The 22003-nt window shown below is 39.6% G+C and overlaps 2 protein-coding genes across 2 annotated transcripts; both read right to left on the minus strand.

The window, feature by feature from the left end:
* Positions 1–1970: 1970 nt before the first annotated feature.
* LOC122877199 (carboxypeptidase N subunit 2) lies at positions 1971–7838 on the minus strand. Its single transcript, XM_044198363.1, has 2 exons — positions 7683–7838; positions 1971–5464 (listed from the first exon to the last, which is right to left on the minus strand). The coding sequence occupies exons 1-2, from the start codon at positions 7752–7754 to the stop codon at positions 3047–3049; spliced, it is 2490 nt and encodes an 829-aa protein (XP_044054298.1). The 5' UTR covers positions 7755–7838; the 3' UTR covers positions 1971–3046.
* A 1324-nt stretch (positions 7839–9162) lies between these two features.
* On the minus strand, positions 9163–21638 carry LOC122877911. The gene is made up of 4 exons (XM_044200103.1): positions 21398–21638; positions 19079–21041; positions 14290–14340; positions 9163–11485 (listed from the first exon to the last, which is right to left on the minus strand). The coding sequence occupies exons 1-4, from the start codon at positions 21417–21419 to the stop codon at positions 9772–9774; spliced, it is 3750 nt and encodes a 1249-aa protein (XP_044056038.1). The 5' UTR covers positions 21420–21638; the 3' UTR covers positions 9163–9771.
* Between the last annotated feature and the right edge of the window lie 365 nt (positions 21639–22003).

Here is a 22003-nt window from a genome sequence, read left to right on the forward strand (position 1 = left end):
TATTTTGAAAATAAAAGCAAAACAAAATGATCCAAGTCATGTAATGCCTTCTGAGAGCAGAGGTTGATACTCACCTGTACGTGCTCCCATGAACATAACAGACAAGTGATAAGAAATATCACCTCAGAAATATGCAGGCTGTTGTGTAGTTTATACTGAAATAATTATTATTGTTGCGTCCCGGAAGGGTAGATGTAGTGGGAAACCTCCCAACATGCACAGGGGCAAAATTTTTATGGACAGTAGTCTCTGTTTATACATGTTTCTGCAGCATTACTAGTATTATTGTTTTTGACATTTTGTCCTATGGTGTTCCCACTGTTCCTACATTTCATCTTGTCGTATACTGTGTAGTGGTATGTCGACCCAAATGCAGAATACCAGGAAGCAGTATGAGGATGACTACAGTGTTTAATGGGGGTGATGTGGGTTACAGGCAGGTACAGACAGACTGGTAAGCAGACAGGTAACTAAACAGATAACAGGAAAATAGGCAGATATAGGTCCAGGAAATAGGGAATGGGTTACTGGCTGTCAGTAGAGGAAACAGGGAAGTGAGTCCAATGAGGATAAACAATCCAATAGGGAGCAGGCAAAGTTCAAAATCCAGACACGGTCCAAGGGAGACAAAGAATCCAAAACAGAACTCACGGTAAAACTGGGCACAGAAACCAGGTATAACAATATTATATTAATATTAATAATATTATTTCAGTCGATATTGGGGGCAAAAATGTTTAGACTGAGGGTTTGACAGTCTTTCAGATGGAAATACAAACATAATCTATCACTGTGCAGATGCTTTGGCCTGAGAGGCTAATTAAACACATTGCAGAACTACAATTTTAGCTGTAAGAGTTCTTCTGAGAGGGAACCCTAGTTGGCCACAATATGAACAACTAATATGAGTAAAAACACAAATATATAACCCCACCTAAAAATGAAGTAAACAATATAATAAATCAAGAGGATAAGAGATCACAATGAGGGAAAGGAACGTTTTTTAATTAACAATCCATAACAATAATGCTGATAATAATAGTAATATAAAAACTAAATTGCTCAAATTGCAATACCAACAAAAATCATGTAAATCATAAAAATTGTGGCATTTTGAACAAAATTCAAAGGAAAGATATGGCCTTAGTTCAGTTTGCAGTGTTTGCAGTTATTCTGTGGTATACAGTCCATAAGTGTGAGCATAGTGATGTGTTTTTCATTGTTGTGGCTCTATTCATAATCTATTCAAGTAGGAGGTTAAAGGGCTGACTTGGAGTTTTAAGGCAGTCTGGGATGTGGGCAGAGTAGAGACTCATAAGCACATTTACAGACTTCATTGGATGTATATGTAAAAACCCTTAAATTACAGGTTGGCACTTAACCTCATAGTTACTGTTCAGTGTCATAGTCATTATTCTGCTATACCATATTTTAAGGGCAGACAGCAGGTAAACAATATCTACTAAGATACATTTTTGTTTTTAATTCTGTTATTATCTCTCACAACACTGGGTTAATGAATATGCTATTGTCTAATAAAAGGCCTAATTTATGTATTTAACCTTTAGTTATCAGGCAGACGACCCTTCCAAACACAAATCCTAGTCCCAGACCCCTGCTCAGTGTTTTCCACTCTGCCACTTCATGAATTTATGACCTGAATTTATTTTGCTGTAAAGATCCATATTGAACTTGGGGAAAAAATTAACTATAATTTCGGTTTTTAGTGAGTCACATCTTAAGATTACTACTTTAATAGAAAACCACTGATGAACAAAAAATAAAGCTGTAATACTTACTGTAACTTGTGCAGAAGAAACAAGCCCATACATTTTGTTCAGTCTCTAGGATGTCATCTAAATGCAGACATACAGATTATGTTAGTTAAAGTTTCCTAAGCTCCCCCTGCTGTTAAGAGTGAGTCTGTTGTGGCCAGGTGCCAGATTTCAGTCATTAACAAGACAAACCGATTTCCAGGAGGACATTTTTAATCATTGTACAATGCATTATGTTTATAACATTATTATGCTTCCAAAAATTCATTTTTCAGAAATCCTTTACAAAATCCTCCTCCATCCATCCTGCAAAAAAGTAAACATCCCAGATGCGAAATTTCTACAGGGTATGTACAACCTGCTAAAGCATGTGATCAGCAACTTGATGATATTAGGAATGTATAGCATTACTTTTATTAATATTTCATATAGCATTTTTATTTAAAGTTGCTATTATCAGTATTTTTATATTAACAATGCATTAAAGTGTCTTTTAGCTCAATGATTTGGTTTTACGCCCCTCAACTTTACTGTTTTGGTTCACTCTCACCGCTCTCATAGCGTTGTTTTCCGATGCACCAGGCAGACAAAATCTGGTGAACATAGTGGAGCATTTAGCAGCTAAAGAGTCAGATATTTCCCTCAGGAGTTGGTAGAGACTGAAAACAAAGCTACAAGGAGAGTGAATATTGGACTTACATTCATCAGGTGGACAGAAAAATGAGTCCGAAGGAATGCTAAAGTTGCTCTGTATCTCCAGGATGTGTAAATATGCAATTGTTTGCTAACAAGTTTGTATCAACTTTATAAGGTGATAATATGTCAATGTGTTCACAGCTTGTTTCTGCTGCCCCCAAGTGACCAAAAAACAGTTAATGCAGATGTAAGAAGAGTTATAGTCCCTGCATAGCTCCATCAAAATATACAATTTAAGATCTTCCACATATGTATGGATTCATGTCGGACAGCTAACCAATGAGCTGAAACTCACTATAAAGCTCAGTAAAGCTGAGTGGAGCTGCAGATTCGGGTTATAATTCTCTGCAGGTTCATCACTACGAGTGACCCCTTTCACATTGTTTTCACATAGTCATTTGATACATTGTTATAAAAATATTGATTATAACCACTTTAAAATGTTAGCCATTATATGAGTAAATAGGGTTTCGACATATTTACTTAAGGATCCTTTGACAGTTCAAATGGCTGCTGATCTGTTCATTTACCATCACTGGCATCAAACAAGTGAGCTTTCTCTAAAGTGCTGTTGTTTAAAGTCTGTGAGTCTCTGCCTCTCGTAGAGGCCTGAGGATGATCTCTCTCCTGTAGGAGAAGCGGGTGAGTTTGACACTGTAGTACATCCTCTCCCTGCGCTGCAGCAGATGGTAAAGAGACAGGGTGAACTTAGCCAACACCAGTGTACAGGTGATCTCCGCCACCAGCAATGCGGTGTAGATCATCATCTGAAATTTGCATCGCTGAACTTTGTTTCTGTACTGATACGTGAAGGAAGGTGATGGCTCCTGAGTGACTGGCTCCATGGGACAGGCTAAGACCACTGGAGTGGTTTGTGGAGGAGGCATTTGGGTGGTGGTTGGTTGGGTAGTCCTGAGGATGGTAGCTGTTGTAGCTGTAGTTGTGGTCATAGTGGTTGTAGGCATACTTGTTGTGGTTGTGGGTGTATTTGTTGTTAACGTGGTTGTGGGTGTAGTTGTTGTGGTGAGCGCAGTTGTTATGGGTGCAGTTGTTATTATCGTGGTCATGGCTGTGGGGGCTATAGCTGTGCTTATAGTGGTTGTGGGTGTGGTTGTTATACTGGTTGTGGATGCAGTTGTTGTTATCATGGTCGTGGTTGTGGGTGCAGTTGTTGTTATCGTGGTCATGGCTGTGGTGGCTATAGCTGTGCTTATAGTGGTTGTGAGTGCAGTTGTTATACTGGTTGTGGGTGCAGTTGTTGTTATCGTGGTCATGGCTGTGGTGGCTATAGTTGTGCTTATAGTGGTTGTGGGTGCAGTTGTTGGCAGAGTTGTGGTTGTTGGTATTGTTGTGGTGGTTGTGGCTAGTGGTGTGGTGGAGACAGTGATAGTTGGAAAAGTGGTTGTTGGAGTTGTGGTAGTAAGGATGGTGGTGATTGGTTCTGTGGTTGCGAGTATAGTGGTGGGTGTGGTGGTTATTGGAGGCATAATGGTGGTTGGCAAAGTGGTGGTTGGTGTTGTTGGAAGAGGTGTAGTAGTAAGGGTGGAGGTTGTTGGTTCTGTCGCTGAGAGTATCGTGGTAGTTGTCGGAGCTGTTGTGGTAGCAGTGGTGGTCAAGAGAGTGGTTGTGGGGGGAAGGGTGGGGCAAATAAATTGATCCTCTGTTAATGATTTGATTTCCTGCCCTTTTAGATTTTCTGGATACTCACAGACCACGGAAGACACAATTGTGTCAGAGTTTGCCTTTATCCAGAGGTGAAGATGTATCAGATTACAGTCACAGTGCCAAGGGTTGTCATTGATGTAAAGTTTTTTGAGTTTTGTTAAAGGCTGAAAAATATTCTCAGGAAGCGTCTGGAGGTCGTTGTGAGCTAGCTTGAGTGTGGTCAGTGATTGTATCTTTTCAAACACATCTGCATCCAGCAAATGTATCTTGTTGTTCAGTAGATTCAGCTCTGTGAGCTTCTCAGGGCCTTCAAAGTACTCAGCATGCAAGGTGACAAACTGATTTTTAGACAAATCTAGCTTCTTGAGTTTCTTCAGAGAGCTGATTATTCTTTTAGGAAGAGTGCTGAGATTGTTTTGACTGAGGCTTAACTCAGTCAATTTAGGCATTTCTCCAAAAAGCACTGGTGGTAGACTTGTCAGTTTATTCTTCTGTAGGGTCAGTTTTTTAAGATGAGGGAAACCAACGAAAAATTCTTGCGGTAAACCAGTCAGAAGATTACTATCCAAAAGTAACGTATTTAGTTTGTCTTTATGTGGAAAAAGATTTGGTGACAATTCTGCTATTTTGTTTCCCTGCAAGCCAATTTCCTTCAAGTTTGGCAAATTCTGGAAAATCTCTTCAGGAATGGTGGTCAGCTGATTCTCGTAAAGCCGGAGAGTCTGCAGTTTGCTTAGGTTTGAGAACCAGTCGGCAGATACAGCAGAGAGATTGTTTTTAGCTAAATGGAGCAATATAAGGTTCTCAAGACCATCAAAGGTCCCGTCTTCAATCAATTCGATGACGTTCCCATGTAACAGGAGCTCTCTTAGTTTTTTAAGGCCGTCAAACAAGCCCTTCTCCAGACTACGGAGCTTGTTAAGCTTTAGTATAATCTTCTCCAAGTTGCTGAGGTCTTTAAAGACTCCCACTGGGATTGACGTTAATGGAGTGCTGGAGATTTCAATATGCTTGAGGTGTACCAAACCTTCAAAAGCTCCTGGCTCAACAGATGTCGTATTAGTGTTCATGAACTCCACCTTTTCAAGCTGGGGGTTTTCAACAAAGGCTTCTTTGGGGATTGTTTTAATCTGGCTAGCCACAAAGAAAACCTCTGTCACACCTGGTTTCAGGAGGCGAGGGATTTCTGTCGTAGATGAACTAAAAACATTTTGGTTCTCTTTGGGGCAGTCTGTCTCCAATTCACATTGTTTGATTTGAGTCAATGAAGACTCAAACAATAAAGACAGAAAAAGAACGATGATTTGGCCTCTTGACATGCTCATCCACTATAAAAAGAAAAGAAATGCGATAATGTATAACTTTTAAAATTGAGTAGATTCAATTTAGACCTTGTATTCAGTTTAGAAGGTGTTTAATATATGACGGTGTAGTCCCTCATTCGTCCAGGAGTGTTCTATCGTAGAAAAGGTTTCAGTCGTAGTCATCTGGACACTGTTTTCAGAATCAAGACGTTTCGGCTCCCATCCGGAAGTCATTCTCAATTGTGAAAAAAATTGGACGGGAACTGGAAATTTAAGCTAATCTGAGTTACATAAACCCTGCCCTCAGGAGGGAATCTGCCTGAGTATAGACAGGCCTCTGTACTACAGACTATACCCTGGGGAGGCCATTCCCTGCATCTATGGCCTTCCCAAAATTCACAAAGAGAATGTTCCACTCAGACCCATCGTGTGCAGCACAGATTCCATCACATACAACATAGCCAAACATTTGACTACAATCTTGGCTCCGTTGGTGGGGAACACAGTACATCATGTGGAAAACACACAGAAATTTGTGGACAGAGTGAAACATCTCCAGTTGGACCCAGATGACATTATGGTTTCTTATGATGTAGTGTCCTTGTTCACTTGCATCCCAACCTCAGAAGCAGTGACAGCGGTGATGAGAAGACTGCAGGAGGACTCCACCTTGCAGCAAAGGACCAAGCTTACACCTGAACACATATGTAAACTATTAGACATCTGTCTCAACACAACCTACTTCCAATTCCGGGGACACTTCTACAGACAGATTCACGGCTGTGCTATGGGCTCTCCGGTCTCTCCCATTGTGGCCAACCTGTACATGGAACAGTTTGAGAAGAAGGCATTATCCTCGTTTCCGGGCACACCACCAAGTCATTGGTACCGTTACGTGGATGACACCTTTGTGAAAATCAAGAAACAAGACTTGGAAGCGTTCTCAGAGCATATTAATACAGTGGACCCCAACATCAAGTTCACGCGTGAGGATGCAAAAGAGAACCGCTTGGCCTTTCTTGATTGTTCTACTCTCAGAGGAGAGGATGGAAAGCTCCAGATAGAAGTGTACAGGAAACCTACACATACGGATCAATACCTGCTCTTTGACTCACATCATCCACTACAGCACAAGCTGGGTGTAATCCGGACATTACAACACAGAGCCAAAGAAGTGCCCACAGGCTCAGAGGGTAAGAAGAAAGAGGAAAGGCATGTCCAGAATGCACTCTCAGCCTGTGGTTATCCTACTTGGGCTATCAACAAAGTTAAAAGAGCCAAAAAACAGGACAAAAGTGTAACTGAACCGAGAAGGAACGGTGTCTCCATTCCTTATGTATCTGGACTGTCTGAAAAACTACAAAGGATCTTTAGACAGCACGATGTTCCTGTCTTCTTTAAACCAGGCAACACTTTAAGACAGAAACTCGTTCACCCTAAGGACAAGTTACCCACACAAAAACAGAGCAATGTTGTCTACTCCATTCAGTGCAGTGAGGAAAACTGCAAAGAACGGTACATAGGCGAAACCAAACAGCCACTTCACAAAAGACTTTATCAGCACAGACGACACGCTAACTCAGGATTACAGAGCGCCGTGCATTTGCATTTAAAAGCTACAAACCACACATTTGAAGACAGCGAGGTGAAGATTCTTGGTAGAGAGAAGAGTTGGTTTGAACGGGGCGTCAAGGAAGCCATTTTTGTGAAGAAAGAGAACCCCTTTTTTGAACAGAAATGGTGGTCTGAGATTTAATCTGCCCAAAGTCTATCAGAGTGTATTATCACCTTGGTCACGCCTATCACATGCTAATCAGGCACTTAACAGTGATGAAGTAGATGCAGCCAGAGAACAATAGGCCTGATTACTGATCACTGGGCCATCTTGAAACTATTAGGTCAGGTTCAGGTGAAACTAGCTATTAACAGATACTCAGGCAGATTCCCTCCTGAGGGCAGGGCTTATGTAACTCAGATTAGCTTAAATTTCCAGTTTCCAGTTTTTTTCACAATTGAGAATGACTTCCGGATGGGAGCCGAAACGTCTTGATTCTGAAAACAGTGTCCAGATGACTACGACTGAAACCTTTTCTACGATGTTTAATATATTATTTTTTTCTCTTTCTTGTGATAATATATGAGTGGTCAAGTGTCAGTAAAATTATAAAAAGCTTTACTATGTCAAGTTATCATTAAATCTATGTGCTGTTACAGTCAAATGCCAAAAAAAACATCTGCCTACCTGATTATTTCCCGTCCCAGGATGAAACAAGTTGTTACAGCAGTGAGAAGACAAAAACAAGCTGAATCTCATTAGTTATCTTGTGTATCAGTGTTTGCCAGCAGGCGTCGAGTGTGTTGCATCCCATGAGAGGCGTGGTGTAACACACTTCTGCAGCTTGAGATAAGAGTAAGGACGGAAGGTTTTTAATGTTTCAGCCAGTTACTGCACTGCTCTGCAGCATGCTGCTCCAATATTATAAAATAAGTATATTTATTCTTATTTTTTATTTTCACTGACATTTTAACAACATTCACAAACTCTTTGTTTTAAATTCTGAATATTCTAAATTAAAGTAGTTTTCAAAACAATGTCTTCTGCTATCACTGCATATAAATTATTTGAATGTTAATTTTAAATTTGATGGATTCTCACCACTGACTCTAAGCAATACCTACCATCTAATGTGTTCTGTATGTTAGGTTATTCACCCAGGACAGTAGCATAACCAACAGATGTTTTTTAAAAGCTTGAATATTTATCATTCATGCACATACTCTAAACTTTAACATACTCTATGATATGTAAACATTTTGTCATTTTGAAAAATGTGCATGTTCCCACATTAGGAAAAGCCGAAAAAAGTAAAAACAAAAAAATATCCATGATTTTCCTCCATTTCACTTAGCAATTATCTCCAGTTTGTTGATTATGTTTTGTTTTAACTTCCTTACTAGAACATTGTTATTATCAGGCAACAATTAGACATACATTACAACACTTGTGACTCATTTGTTTTGTCTGGTATCTGTAATTGCGGTAAAGGGTGAAATTTTTGGATTTTAGCCAAAGGTTTCAAACATTATTCTGACTTCTTTCCATTAGATGGCAGTCTTTCATATATTATTGATTTAATCGAGTGGAAAGTACTGTAGACATAAGCTAGATAAGTGGCCAAAGTTATTACCAGTGCTACATGTACACCATCACCCCAACAGTTTGTGGTACAGTATTATGCTGTGCCTCCTTCCCTTCACCGTGACGACTTTTAAATGTAGTCTGGACTTTGTTTTGTTCTTCTGGACATTCCACAAACTGAATTGGCACAATCAACATAATCAGAAACATTTTGGTGATTAAAAATCCTGTGTCTACTGACTATTTATTGATCACAGTAGGATCATCATAATATAGCCCATAACATGCTGTATAAATAACAAAATCTCAATACTTTTAGATGTGCTAAAGTATTTTTTCTTCTTTTTTTCTTTTCATCTGATGTATGATACGGTTTGCCAGTGTAATACTGCTTCCTATTTTTATAGCTTAACCTTTATTTGTGTGTGAGTTCCTTCTCACATGCATTTAAGTGGAGTTTTATCCTCCTCTACAGTCGTGAATAATGTGTAGATAAAGGATAACTTGCTATCAGATTCAAGGAGATGAAGTTTGCATGTAATACCACTTAGATCAGTAAAGGATTAAGACAATGTAAGATTGATCCCACTAAAAGTAGTGCATTTATTCAATGTATAGTAGAATTTTGCATTGTAAGTGGAGCTACCATAGGATGAATTGTGTTACAGTGGAGTCAAATTGACATTTCATTTTACATGGACAGCCATTTTGCAACTGTCTCCTAAATGCATTGTTGTTAGCACAGAAAGTCATTGTGAAACTGCAATTATTAGTACTGAAAAATGGAAAATAGTTTGAAGAAAATACTGAATGCAATCTTAATTTTACTAAAAGAAGTACACTGTTTCAGTGCATCTGAGGTTACATTCACCAAAATGTCACACAAGATGGCAAGATGGGTGTTTTTTCAGTTAGTACATACGGTGTCCATACTCTTTTTACATGACACATGAAAGGAATACGGGCTGGTAAATTTGATCATTAAATACTGAAAGCTAATGAATTAAAACGTTGACTTGTTTGTTCTAGCTTGTACAGTATGTCTGAATGGAGATGACATGGTTATTTCTATTGCCTTTGAGGCTCTAAAATCAACTCTAGGCTCCATATTTTCCGAGTAAACCACAGTAATCAGTGAGCAGTTTCCCTTGGCTTTAAAAGTTCTTGGGTTGATGATGTTGGGTGGTCTAGTCTACAGCACAGAGTTCTTATTTCTGCGGCCTATATTTCCCCTGCCTCTCTTGTTGTTCCTCCAGCACAAACAGCTGATGATGACAGTGCTGATGATGACAGTGCACAGTACTGCAACGGCAATGAGGATGATTGAAGTATCATTAGAAACCGTTCCCTTTTCCCCTTGTCCACCGCTGGTGACCTCCTCGTGCTCTGAGGCGGGGGTGGTCTTCACAGCAGGTGAGGAGGTGCTTCGTCTGGTTGGAGGGGTATGGGGTTTCCTCCTCTTTTCTGTTGAGGTCAACACAGGCTCCTCAGTAGAGCTAAGAGGCATCAAGTTCTCATCTGTCAGCAGAGCAATCACCTCACCATTCAGTGGTGTTTCACAGACCACAAGAGTTTGGTTGGCCTTCGATGGGTGCTGTCTCAGCCAGTCCCTAAGTGGCAGAATATCCTTGTCACACCTCCAGGGGTTCTGCTGCAGGAGTACTTCCTTTGCTACAGTGAGGGCATCTAGACTGTCCTGTGGCAGGTTGGAAAAGGAGTTATTTTGCAGGTCTATTTGTCCCAAGTGGCTCAGGCCCCGGAGAAAACCCATAGGGAGGGAGCTGATGAAGTTGTGCTCCAAGGAAATGTTGACCAGACGGGGCAGACCTTGGAAAGTCCCAGCTTTCAGCGTTGTGAGCAGATTGGTGTGAAGTGATACCTCTCCCAGCTGCTCCAAACCACTAAAGGCCCTGGTGGATACATAGTTGATCTGGTTGCGACTGAGCACCAGGAGACGCAACTGAGTCAGGTTCATGAATGTGTTATCCTCCACGCGGCTGAGCTTGTTGTCATAAAGCCACAACTCCTGCAGGGCCATAGGCCCAAACACCCCTGGTCCCAGACTCTCCAGCTGGTTTTCATACAAGGAGATCTGGGAAAGGAGGGGCAGGTTTAAGAAGATTCCTTGTGGAAGAGATGTGAGCCTGTTGTGGGAGAGGAACAGCTTCTGGAGTTTCAAAGTCTTGGAGAACAGGTCATGGTGGAGATGAGTGATTCGATTGTCATGTAGGGATAGTTCCTCCAGGTTTCCAAGGTCATCCAAACTGCCAATTGGGAGTTCCTGTAGTGAGTTTTTGTTAAGCCGTAAGGTTTTCAGCTTAGAAAGACCCTTGAATGTCTCTCTGGGTAATTGACTGATATTGTTTCCAGAAAGGTAAAGGTACTGCAGCTCAGCAAGAGGGTGAAAAGTTTCTACAGGTACAGAAGTGAATAGGTTCTTACTAAGATCAAGGAGTTTCAGATCCGTCAACGGAGCAAACCAGTTAGGGCGGAGTACCAAGAGACTGTTGCTCTTCAGATTCAGAGACTCAAGCTTCTGAAGATTTTGGAACAAGGCTTCAGGGAGATCTTGCAGTTTGGTGCCAGTAAACCCTAAGGCACCTATGTTCGGAGTGGAATCAAATGTGCCAGGGCGCACTTCCCTCAGATCAGTGTCTTTAATCACAAAGATGCCAAGGGCATTAGAGAAATCAGTCAGATCCTCTGGTTTCAGAAAGTAGATACTGCAATTGGAGAAGTAGAGGGTGGTGGTAGATGAGGGCACAGTTGTGGGGAAGTCTGAGAGGCCACTGCAGATGATTTTGGTTCCTTGACATTTGCACCCATCTGGACATGCCCAAACAACAGCGTTGAGAGAACAGAGAATCAGGAGCACGTGAAGGGTAGGGGGCAGGTCCATTTTTTCTCTAGAACACAAGAAATTTTACAGTCAAGTTTAGTTATGAACTCAAATTTCATTACTTAATTGTAATTTTGGGCTTGGGGACTACAAAATATGCTATCTAGTTTTACCATTATGGGAAATTTAGGAAGTTCATTGTTTTCGCAGTTTGACCCATAGAAGGGACTAAAAGTCAAGTTAAGTTAGCCTCTGCTGCTTTAATTTTGTCTATTCTTTTTCAAATCTGTCTTCTAAGTCCCCCAATTTTATGGAAGTGCAATACTAAATCACTGGAGTAACCTTTAGGTCAGTGCAGAGCTTTGCATAGGTTGATGTCACTACCTCTGTCTAAAAGCTGACTGACCATAAGACTCACCAAAAATACCACCAAGGTGGCAGGAACTGAAAACAATAGAGATAAAACACTGAAATTGACCACATAATATAAATGTTTGCTGCTCTAAAAAGTAATTCCTATTTGAAATTATTGTTGTCTTTGTATTACTATAATAGGCTCTACTCTTGCACATGAAGGAAACTTAACTGCTCCACTGTAAACATTAATTAAACTCATCTGGAGCATTTTTGCATTTGTTGTGTTTTTACTTCACTGCACTACTCTTTGAGAGTTTATGTACAATAGTTGTTAGTTTCAGGACAGTAAAAAAGAGACTGTGGTCTGGTTTCTCCTCTCACTGAGAGAACAGCCACAAAGGGCTACACTTTAAATCATCACCATAATAAGGCAGTTATACTGAAGGCAACTGTAATTAGTAACAGTCCCTACATGTTGCAGCCTCAGCATTCTTGTTTTAACCAAAAAGAAGACATTTGCATAAATTGATCCAGTGTTGTCTGTGGCTAAGAATGTTGCTCGTAAGCATTGTCAATAGAATTGGCTGATAAATCACCATGCTTAGCAGCCTTTTGGCATTAAAGCCATTTATTCAAGAGTTGTGTTCAACAGCAACTTTGGAGCTCAGATATGCTTCAGAAGTTTGCTGCGGAATGTTTTTAGAAATAAATCCCCAAACTAGTATACGAGTATACAAGTATATCCTCGTTGAAAATGGAAATGATTTCTGTGTTGTGTCTACAGTACATCTCAACATGACAGACTGCCTGCACATGTTTGAAGCTGTGGTAGAGACTGTGCTCACTGTTTGTAATGGCACAGGAAGCTCCAAACACAAAGCTGTGCCAACGTAATGACCTGCTTCTCCATACAAATCCATTTAAAGTTCTGCAACTTAAGGTTGGCAAGCATGAGTTGTTTCTCAGTGGCTGAGGTGTATTAGGGTGCAGAAAGAGTCTTTCTGAGGAAGTAACTTTCTAAAGAGACCAGTATGTCCCTCAAATGAGCTCAGCCACATTGATTTACTTTCTTTCTTTCTTTCTTTCTTTCTTTCTTTCTTTCTTTCTTTCTTTCTTTCTTTCTTTCTTTCTTTCTTTCTTTCTTTCTTTCTTTCTTTCTTTCTTATTTATTTATTTATTTATTTATTTATTTATTTATTTATTTATTTCTTTCTTTCTTTACATCAAAGATAGAGGGTCATAAAATACATCCTGGTGCATCATAACTGTTCCCATTTTCGATACATTTTGTACTTATGTCTGCTTTTATTCAAGGCATGGGGTGCTGGGTCCCTGCTGTGAGAGAGAAAGTACTGTTTCCATTGTTAGTAAAACGCTATTACTGTGCTATTTTAAAACACATTATTCTTTATTCCCAACCCTACCAGTACTCCTACTTTACCAGTGCTCCTTACTTTTACTGCTACTATCGATAACTATGACTTTCCTTCTTAATTGTTTAAATGAGGTTTTATGGGGCAATACCCACTGGTTTCATTACTATCGCCACTTCCCTTTTCTGCTGTGAATGTGAAAAGTCAGAGTTCACATTTAAGTCAGGGATGTGTTTCTGATTACACAAATACAGACAACTAAAAGTTAACTTTCCATTGATGTCCCATTTCCTTGTTAATGTTGCAGTGGAAAATTTCACAACATTAAAAAAACACAGTCAAGAACAATGGATTTAAGAAGTTTTAGTAGTTTTCAGACACATTCAAGCATCACTGCTTCTAGACAAAATCACTGAGAACTGTTCTGACTCCTCACAAGTATGAATTTAATAATGTCCCTGTTTGAACAAAACCTGACAGCTAAACCATGTTTCCTCTCTGGTGTACATTATAACATTCTAGTCCAACCAAAACCACTGTCTGCTCCTGACTGGGACAACCTGGAATGGTCCGCAGTACAGCGTAATGGCTAAAGCATTTCAGTTCACCATTAATTGCTTTGAGTTTTTTCTTGCCATAGCTGAAGGATCAGCACTTTGCCTGTTAAAAAAAGACTGAACTAGCAAAGTGGGGAACTGTACTGCCAGAGATCAGTAGTCAAGCCACAGAAGTTAATTCGTGTTTTATATGAAAGGTTTTTGATTACCACTTTATCTGACAGTGTTAAGACTCAAGTTATCAATTATAAACTACATTTTCGAACAGAAAATGTTACTCATTCACTAAAGTGCAAAATAGGAATCCTATAGGCAGTATTGTAGTTTACATATGAGTACACATATTATTTAACAAGACTAGTGGTTGAATTAGGTACAGAAGGTTGTGTTTTTAAGATAGAAGTATCATTGATTACACATCTTATTGCTGTTATAATTTATTGATCATTATCCTTATCTTATTTCAGTTCTGATTAATTCCATCATGAAACCTTCCTCCCACATTATCCTTGACAACTTTGTGACAAGTAAGTAGCAATCAGTACTCTTTTAACCAGGACAGCATGCCGTTTTGCAGAACTTACCTCCCGTAGTGGCTGACGATGGAGTGAACAAAGACAGTGAGTTGGTGTGGTTATCTTTTATGTGCGTCCTCCCTTCCTCCTTAGCTTCACAAATCCTCTGATGAAAGTTTCCAGCACTGTCTGAACTCTCACACCATCACATTTTCCTGCTCTTTGTCATCACTAGATTCCCTTTACCAATCAGTTTTTTTTCCTTTGCCCTGAGCTGAAATCCGCAGGTCCTTTTTCTAAAGCTTCAGCTGCACTGTTCAGCATCCCAGCTGTCCCCCTGCCCCCTCTGTTCCTCTCACACACTCATGCTCACATTTTTTTGCTAAATGTGGTGGTGGGGGATCAAGCAAGAAAAAGCCTCGCCCTCTGCTGATTTGTGTTTATATGTCTGTGCTTGCTTGAATGCATGTAATGGGATGTGTGATCTGTGCTTCATCTTAGGGGATCCACATGTTTTCAACAAACATGTCTTCTTTTTTTGTCTTCTTCCAAGAAAAAGAGGTATATTTGTGTTCGAGGTTAGGGTTACAGGGAGGGTGAGAATTTGGTTTGTTTAAAGACAATGGAGTTGGTTTTGTGTTTTTGTTTGTGACATTGTTTTGTGTGTATGTGCCTTCTTTTTGGGTGTGGGTGACCAAAATTAAGTATCAGCTGCACATATCTTTGGTATGACGTCCCTGGTATGCTTGTAAACCGGTGTTTTGGGCACTTGGCAGTCTTGGACATTAACACTGTATTCAGCTGTTGGGGGATTACAGATTTCAAGATGATCCAAAAAACAACCAAACAACCTGCAAACATCCATTCAGTCTCACTTGTGTTGCATAAATAAATAATTTTCTAATCAGTATGCTTAATGCCATAATGAACCCCTGTGCAGGCATGTTCAGGAAAATGAATACAGCTTTCAGTATTGTATAATTCTGGATGAAATTATGTGATGAGGCTGTTGCTGTTGCAGAGAGCTTCAGTTTGTGTGCATATAAAGTACATACAACTGAATCATAAATATCCAGATTGTATCCCAAATAATTTAAGTAATCAAGCGGTGTGACAGAAACCATTACATTGCCTCTGAAAATGTTCTTTATTAAGAAGTAGAGTTTGAGTGTTTGGATTTTCTCAACCGGTTCATGTAAATTCAGTGTGATTTAGCTTTAGTGATAAAATTTGGAATTTTGTGTTCTTCAATAAATCAAGTGAAAAACAGATTGAGCAGCGAGCGTTCTGCAGCTTTTAACAATTCTGTGCCCTAAGTTAATCCATCTGTTTTGTAACATGACAAACTCCCTCCAAACCACAAAAAACTGATAGTGAGGGTGGAGTTAACATATAGACAGTTGCTGCAGCTCACAAAACACACACTGGAAACATGGTGTTTTTCGGATATTACTGTAAAGATACTGGAAGATATATAGAAGTGACAGTAATAACTGCCACCGGTCATACCAGTGTTTTATGAATGACTTAACTCATAAAATCACTCACTCACTAACAGCCACAGCCCCTCTTCAACTGACAAAATCATCATGAAGTCTCTTTGTTTTCACACATGTTATTCACTGTTTAGTAAGATGGACATTTCTCCTCTCTATCCCATAATGTCCATATTATAGTTTCCAAACTTTACTTCTGATATTTCCACAGGTATTAGTCCTTACTGGGCCATAACATCACTGATAAACTGGGCATGCTGTAACAGACTGGGTGACAAGTTAATAGTTACTGTTGTGTTGTGAGTGTCTTTCTGAGTCTTTCTGTTAAGAGGTGTTACAGCTCAGTTAGGGAGTTAAGGATATCAGTCAGTTATGTTAGCTACCTGTGACACATGATTTATGTGAGAAAGTCTTCCTGTGATTTGAGAGTTAGAAGAAATTGTTTTTGTCCTGCTAGTTTGAGGAGCAGGAGCTTGTGAACACATTAGCCTGTGAACTGTTCGCTAATTCATTGTAAGTAAGTCTTCTTACTAAGAATAATACTGTAGTTCATATTGCATGTCCTCATGCATGAGGTCAAAGGTCAGGGGTGAACAGATAGAGATGAAGAAAGTTGTAATATGGCAGTATACATTACTTTATTTCTCTCTGACAAAAAAAGACACAAACAAATGACAATCTGTGGATACTACTCTTCTCTTGTCAAGTATATATGAACTTGGATACCTGAGAAATAGTTTAGTGTCTGTGCTCCCATAATTATCATATACTTATACATCCCTTTACATTTGAGGAGCTTTTCAAAAGATAAAAATCACTGAATTTGCTCCAGGAGTGTTGCAATTAGATTGGCAAGAGTCGCAGATTGAAGGTAGTAATGGCACTAGATTGATGGGTTTACAAAAACAAAAGCCTGAGTTACAGTAACAGCCCTACATGGTAATATAATGAGTGTATATTTTCCCCTAAAGATTTGGAAATGAATAATTTCATAGCTAAATCAGGTATGACTAAACTTAGTTTTATGACAAAATAGCTCCATTGAGATGGGAGACCAAAGAGAAACACATTACAATGAAGTTGTTGTAGCTGTCTTGGGCAAACTGTTTGGCTAAAACTAGATTTTGTTGTGGTCGAATATTCCTTGTGACCCCTGCAGTATGATTTCCTCTCCGCACGCTCATCCTCTCTCACCGTCTGCGTGTGTGTATGGGAGTGTGTATGCCCGCTGTTGTGTGAGCTCAGCGTACTGGAAAGGCCTAATCACCCGTTGCCATAGCAATGAACTTGGGTGCTGTTCACCAATTCATCCTCTTTTGTTTGCTGTTCATTTTAAAAGTCCAATCACTTCTCGTGGAATTTGTGGCATCCGCTGTCATTTTGTGAAGGTTTAAAAGCTTTGAGTCAAACATTCTCTATTGTTTTGCCTCCAAAGAACAGTGTTTTTATGATATCATTAGTACAATGTGTAGTTATCAACACAACCTTTTCTAGGCTATATTGTAAGTTATGTTATGTTACAAGTGATCTTGTAACCACTTCAGAAAAGGGAATGTGCACTAACTGTGCACATTGTTGTGGTTTTGTTTCATAATGGAGGCTTGTGAAATGACAGGGGCACTGTTTATCACAGCGTTATCTCAACAGTTATTTTGCTCCCTGACCTTGGGAAATCAGAACGATGGAGCTTCCTGTTTTGAAGGCGGTTACGGGGAAGATGGTGTAATCTTCCCGGTATCTAAGATGTGATTCATTTTGGGAATGCACATTTCGCCCTCATTCCCATTTAAAGAGGAAGTGAAGAACCTCAGAGAAGAGATGATAATAGAAGCAATTCTCTCAAATACAACTGGTGCCCTTGCACACTTAGTTCACAATATGAGTAGACATCAGTTTATTGGTGCATATATTCACCTATGTGATCACAGGAGTGGGCCAGAAAACACACTGCAGTGCTGGACCAGGCTACATAACAGTAAGGTTTCTTAAATATACTCAAATAACTTTAAATGTTACTGATTGAAATATAAAAAATATGGCAAACTGCAACAAACATCTGAGCTTCCTTTACCAAATAGTAAAGAATAAGACCAACAGATTTAGATATTCCTGACTGTATGACCCATAAACCATCTTCATTGTGATATTGATACTGTAGGTCTTGGTTCTCATTATTACAGTGTACTGATGGGAGAGGCAGGAATAACATCATCATGACATGGCATTTTTACATACCTCAGCTGCAGGAAACTACAGACAAACCAGCATTTCTTATCTACCAACATGGTGAAAAAAAGAAAGACATTTGCACACAATATGATTTCTTCAGAAATGTATTGACTGATTACTCAAAAATCACAGTAAACAATAGTTTTAAGCTGTGATGTGTCCTCTTCATGCAGTTTGAAGCTTTCACCACAAGAGGAAAACAAATCACTTGTGATTACTATTGACTACATTGGCTTGATTTTGAAGCTTAGAGATATCGGCCGTAGAGATGTCTGCATTTTTTTAATGTAATGGGACTATGTGGCACTCGGCTTGTGGTGCTCAAAAAAATACATTTGAAAAAACTCAACAGCAATGTCTCTTTTCAGAATTCATGACCCGGTTACTCAAGATAATCTGTGATTTTGGTGTGAACTGTCCCTTTGACGTTGCACTCTACATAGGTTTTGCTGTCATAAGGGAAAAGCTGATACATAAAATATGGAAGACTTACACATACTGTTAGACATAAGTATGCATAACATTTAGCATGTAACCTTATGACAAGGAGATAGCAAAGAAAGAAGTTTTATTTCATATGCTAATGATTATTTTCATAATTGACTCAGCTGCCAAATATTTTCCTGAGTAATTGTTTGGTCCATGAAATGTCAAAAAGTAGTGAAAAATGCCCATCACAACCTACCCAAAGATATTTAAGTTACTATCATATAAGACAAAGAAAAGCAACAAATCTTCACATTTGAGAAGTTGGGGTTAGCAAATGTTTTGCTAGAAAAATGACTGATGATGAAAAATGCTTAATCGACCAATTCTTACAGCTCTACATAAATTCTATAAAATTATAAATAAACACTTGGTAAAAATTATTTTAAGCTCACATACTGTATTATATACTGTACTGTATTATATAATATAAAATACTGTATTATCATACAATAATGTTTTGCTATCTTAAAATACCTTCAGCTTTAACTTTGCCACAATATTTTAAATCCCTTATTCTAAGTCTGACTGTCCTGAAGTAACACTTGAAGATAATCTTTTATAAATTACAACCTCTAGAAAAGGGCAGTTTATCTTGTGCTTTATCTGGTCTCTTGTGCACCAGGCCTGATAACATGTTTTGTTACCCTGGAGTATGCGCACGCTCAGCCTTTAGCTCATCCATGGTCTTGTTGAGGCGATACATGCAATACATGGCAGCAACGATGAGGAACAAGCCTGTGGCCACTAGAAGGATGTGACAAAACATGAGGAGCCCAGCCAAGGTTGTGTCCGAGGGCAGAAACCACACATACACCAAGCCCCTGTGAAGGTTGTGGTGAACAAACTCGGGCCCCTGTTCAATCACTAATCTGTCATAGAAAGGAAGTGACATGTAATGAGTCGAAGGAGTATTAGCAATGAGAAGAAACTCCTCGTTAGGCATGGTGGTGGTGGGATTTTGGAGATAAGTTGTTAGGATTGTGGTGTGTAAGGCAGATGGTTTTGTAGTTGGAGTGGTTGTTGGGGTGGTGACTTGTTGGGTAGCTCCTTGAGTGGTGGTTGATGTTGCTGTGGGTGGTGTGGTTGTTGAAGCAACAACTGATGTTTGTCCACTGGTTGAAATGGTGTGAAATGGTTTTGTTAGCTCATGCAAGTCACTCTGTGTAGGAAAAAAACGTTGTGATGTAGCATCACAAAAGCTAAACTCCTCATCTTGCAAAGAGCCAATGGTACGGAGCAGTTGGTACACTGGACTATGACATAGCACCTCCTCTCTGTCAAGAACCACATGCTCATTATGTCTTATCCATTTTGCAATACCTCTGATACTACAAGTACAGTCCCAGGGGTTACCACTCAGAGTAAGAGTCCTCAAAATCGTATTTGACAAGAAACTATCTCCTGGGATAGTCTTGAGGTGGTTATTCTTCAAATAAATTGACAAAAGCTCTCCAAGTCCCTGAAAGATGTTTTCTGGTAGGCTCTGCAGCTTATTGTCATTAAGAATCAGTATGCCCAGTGTTTTTAGTCCGGAGAACAGCTGAGGATGTAGATATTGGAGGTCATTGTATTTCAACGAGAGCTTCTGAAGGTTGGGAAGGCAGCAGAAGAGGTCTGAAGGCAACTCATTCAGCTTGTCATTTAAATGGAAGTTAAGCCTCAGGAGTCCAGTCATGTTAGCGAACAAATTTCCAGGAACTGTGGTGAGGTTAGTGGCATACAGATACAATTCTCTCATGTCAGGCATGTGACCCATTAGCTGGTCTGGTACAGATAATAGCGGGTTCTTGTAAATGGTAAGTTTACTCAGCTTGGGCATGTTGTAGAAGCTCTTTTCTGGGACAGCCTGAAGTCGGTTGGAGGACAGGGTGAGGGTCTTCAGGTTCCTCAGTGACCAGAACACCTGAGGTGGAAGGCTACTAATCTGGTTTTGGTGGAGTTTTAGCTCCTCAAGGTTGACAAGTCCATCAAAGATCCCAGCCTCTAGCACCTCTAGCTCGTTGTTATAGATCATGAGCTGGCGAAGTTTAGTCAAGGAGTGAAAGATGGTCGGTGGAAGCTTCTTTATGGAGTTCCTGCCAAGGTTCAGAAAGGACAGGTTGGTCAGTCCATTGAAAAAATCTGAATCAGGACTACTCAGTTTGTTCCGGCTCAGGTCCAGATCCATCAGTCCAACAAGTCCTTCAAACACATCAGGAGCCACGGTCTCCAGCTGGTTCCCGTCTAAATGCAGCTGCTCCAGAGTTGTCAGTGGACTGAAAACCCGAGCAGGAAGGGAAGAGAGATCATTGGACGACAGTTTGACAGACCTGAGCTGCGGAGCAATGTGGAAGGCCCTGGGATGGATAGTGTGTAGATGGCTGTGAGTCAGACTGAAACGCAACAGGAGGTCCTGTTTCGCCAAGCTCTGCTCATTTATGACGTTCATGTGTGTGTCATTCAGCAGCAGCAGGTACATGTGGACAGGCAGCTGCTGTGGTATATCTGTGATGGTGTGGCCAACACACTTGACAGCACCATTTAAAGTACACTGGCAGCTGCTGGGGCAGACCGTTTTGCAGGTGAGGTGTGGCAGTGTGAAGAGGATGAGTATCGTCCACAAGGTGCCTGCACAGTTGAAATAAAGACACATTTTGACATGAGATTAAATCTGAAATGAAATATGTGTCATTAATATCACCCCAAATAGCAGTGTATAGTAAAGATCTTTCACTGTTTATCCATAAGGCCAACATTTTTCTACTTTTCTACTCAAATTTTATCATGTCAGTTTTTAATGCAAATCTGGAATTCAATTCATGACATAGTTCTCAAAGAGTAATTAAAAATATATATAATATAATAATAAAACATTATAAACATAAAATAAAAACATTTAATTCATTTTTATTCTTTCAAATAATATTAAAAAGACCAAACCTGTCTTGGGGTAAAAACCAAAACAAGTTAAATATTGTACCAACCTCTGAAGTAAGAATCCATCATTGTCCGTTCGATGTTATGATCGTGTTGCTGAGGTCTGTGCTGCTCTTCTCTCTATGGCTGTCTTGAAGAGCTGGGCACCCTGTATATCAATATATCCTGCCCCCTGCTCCACCAAAATGCCTGCCCAAAAGTCATCCTTCACACTACCAGTGGTGGAAGAAGTATTCAGATTCTTTACTTAAGTGAAAGTACTAATACCACAGTGTGAAAATACTTCACTACAAGTAAGTCCTACATTCAAACAACATTAATTAAGAAAAAGTATGTAAGTATTATCAGTAAAATGTACTTAAAGAATCAAAAGTAAAAATACTCATTGTGCAGTAAAATGGTCAGTGTTTTGCTATTATATATGATGTTTCTGGATTAATAATACTGCTGCATTAATGTATATGTTGCATACTGCTGTAGATGTTCATGGTTGAGCTAATTTGAACTGCTTTATATACTGTTGGGTAGTTTAATTTACAGCAAAGCATCCTATTCTACAAGATTATCATATGTGTGTAGCGTTGCTGTCCTGTGAGAACCACGTATCTCTAAAAAGTCAACTTTTCATGAGCTCAGAAAAACAGTCCTGTTTT

This window comes from Siniperca chuatsi, linkage group LG6 (assembly GCF_020085105.1).
Source record: "Siniperca chuatsi isolate FFG_IHB_CAS linkage group LG6, ASM2008510v1, whole genome shotgun sequence".
NCBI lineage: Eukaryota > Metazoa > Chordata > Actinopteri > Centrarchiformes > Sinipercidae > Siniperca > Siniperca chuatsi.

What these genes read in the sequence shown, in the direction of transcription:
- LOC122877911 (XM_044200103.1), bottom strand. Translation starts at nt 21,419, where the DNA reads ATGATGGATTCTTACTTCAGAG. An exon ending in GATGGATTCTTACTTCAGAG is followed by an intron (nt 21,042 to 21,397) that starts GTTGGTACAATA and finishes TCAACTGTGCAG; the next exon opens with GCACCTTGTGGACGATACTC. An exon ending in ATCGTCAGCCACTACGGGAG is followed by an intron (nt 11,486 to 14,289) that starts GTAAGTTCTGCA and finishes CTTGTGTTCTAG; the next exon opens with AGAAAAAATGGACCTGCCCC.
- LOC122877199 (XM_044198363.1), bottom strand. Translation starts at nt 7,754, where the DNA reads ATGAGATTCAGCTTGTTTTTGTCTTCTCACTGCTGTAACAACTTGTTT. An exon ending in CTGGGACGGGAAATAATCAG is followed by an intron (nt 5,465 to 7,682) that starts GTAGGCAGATGT and finishes TTCTTTTTATAG; the next exon opens with TGGATGAGCATGTCAAGAGG.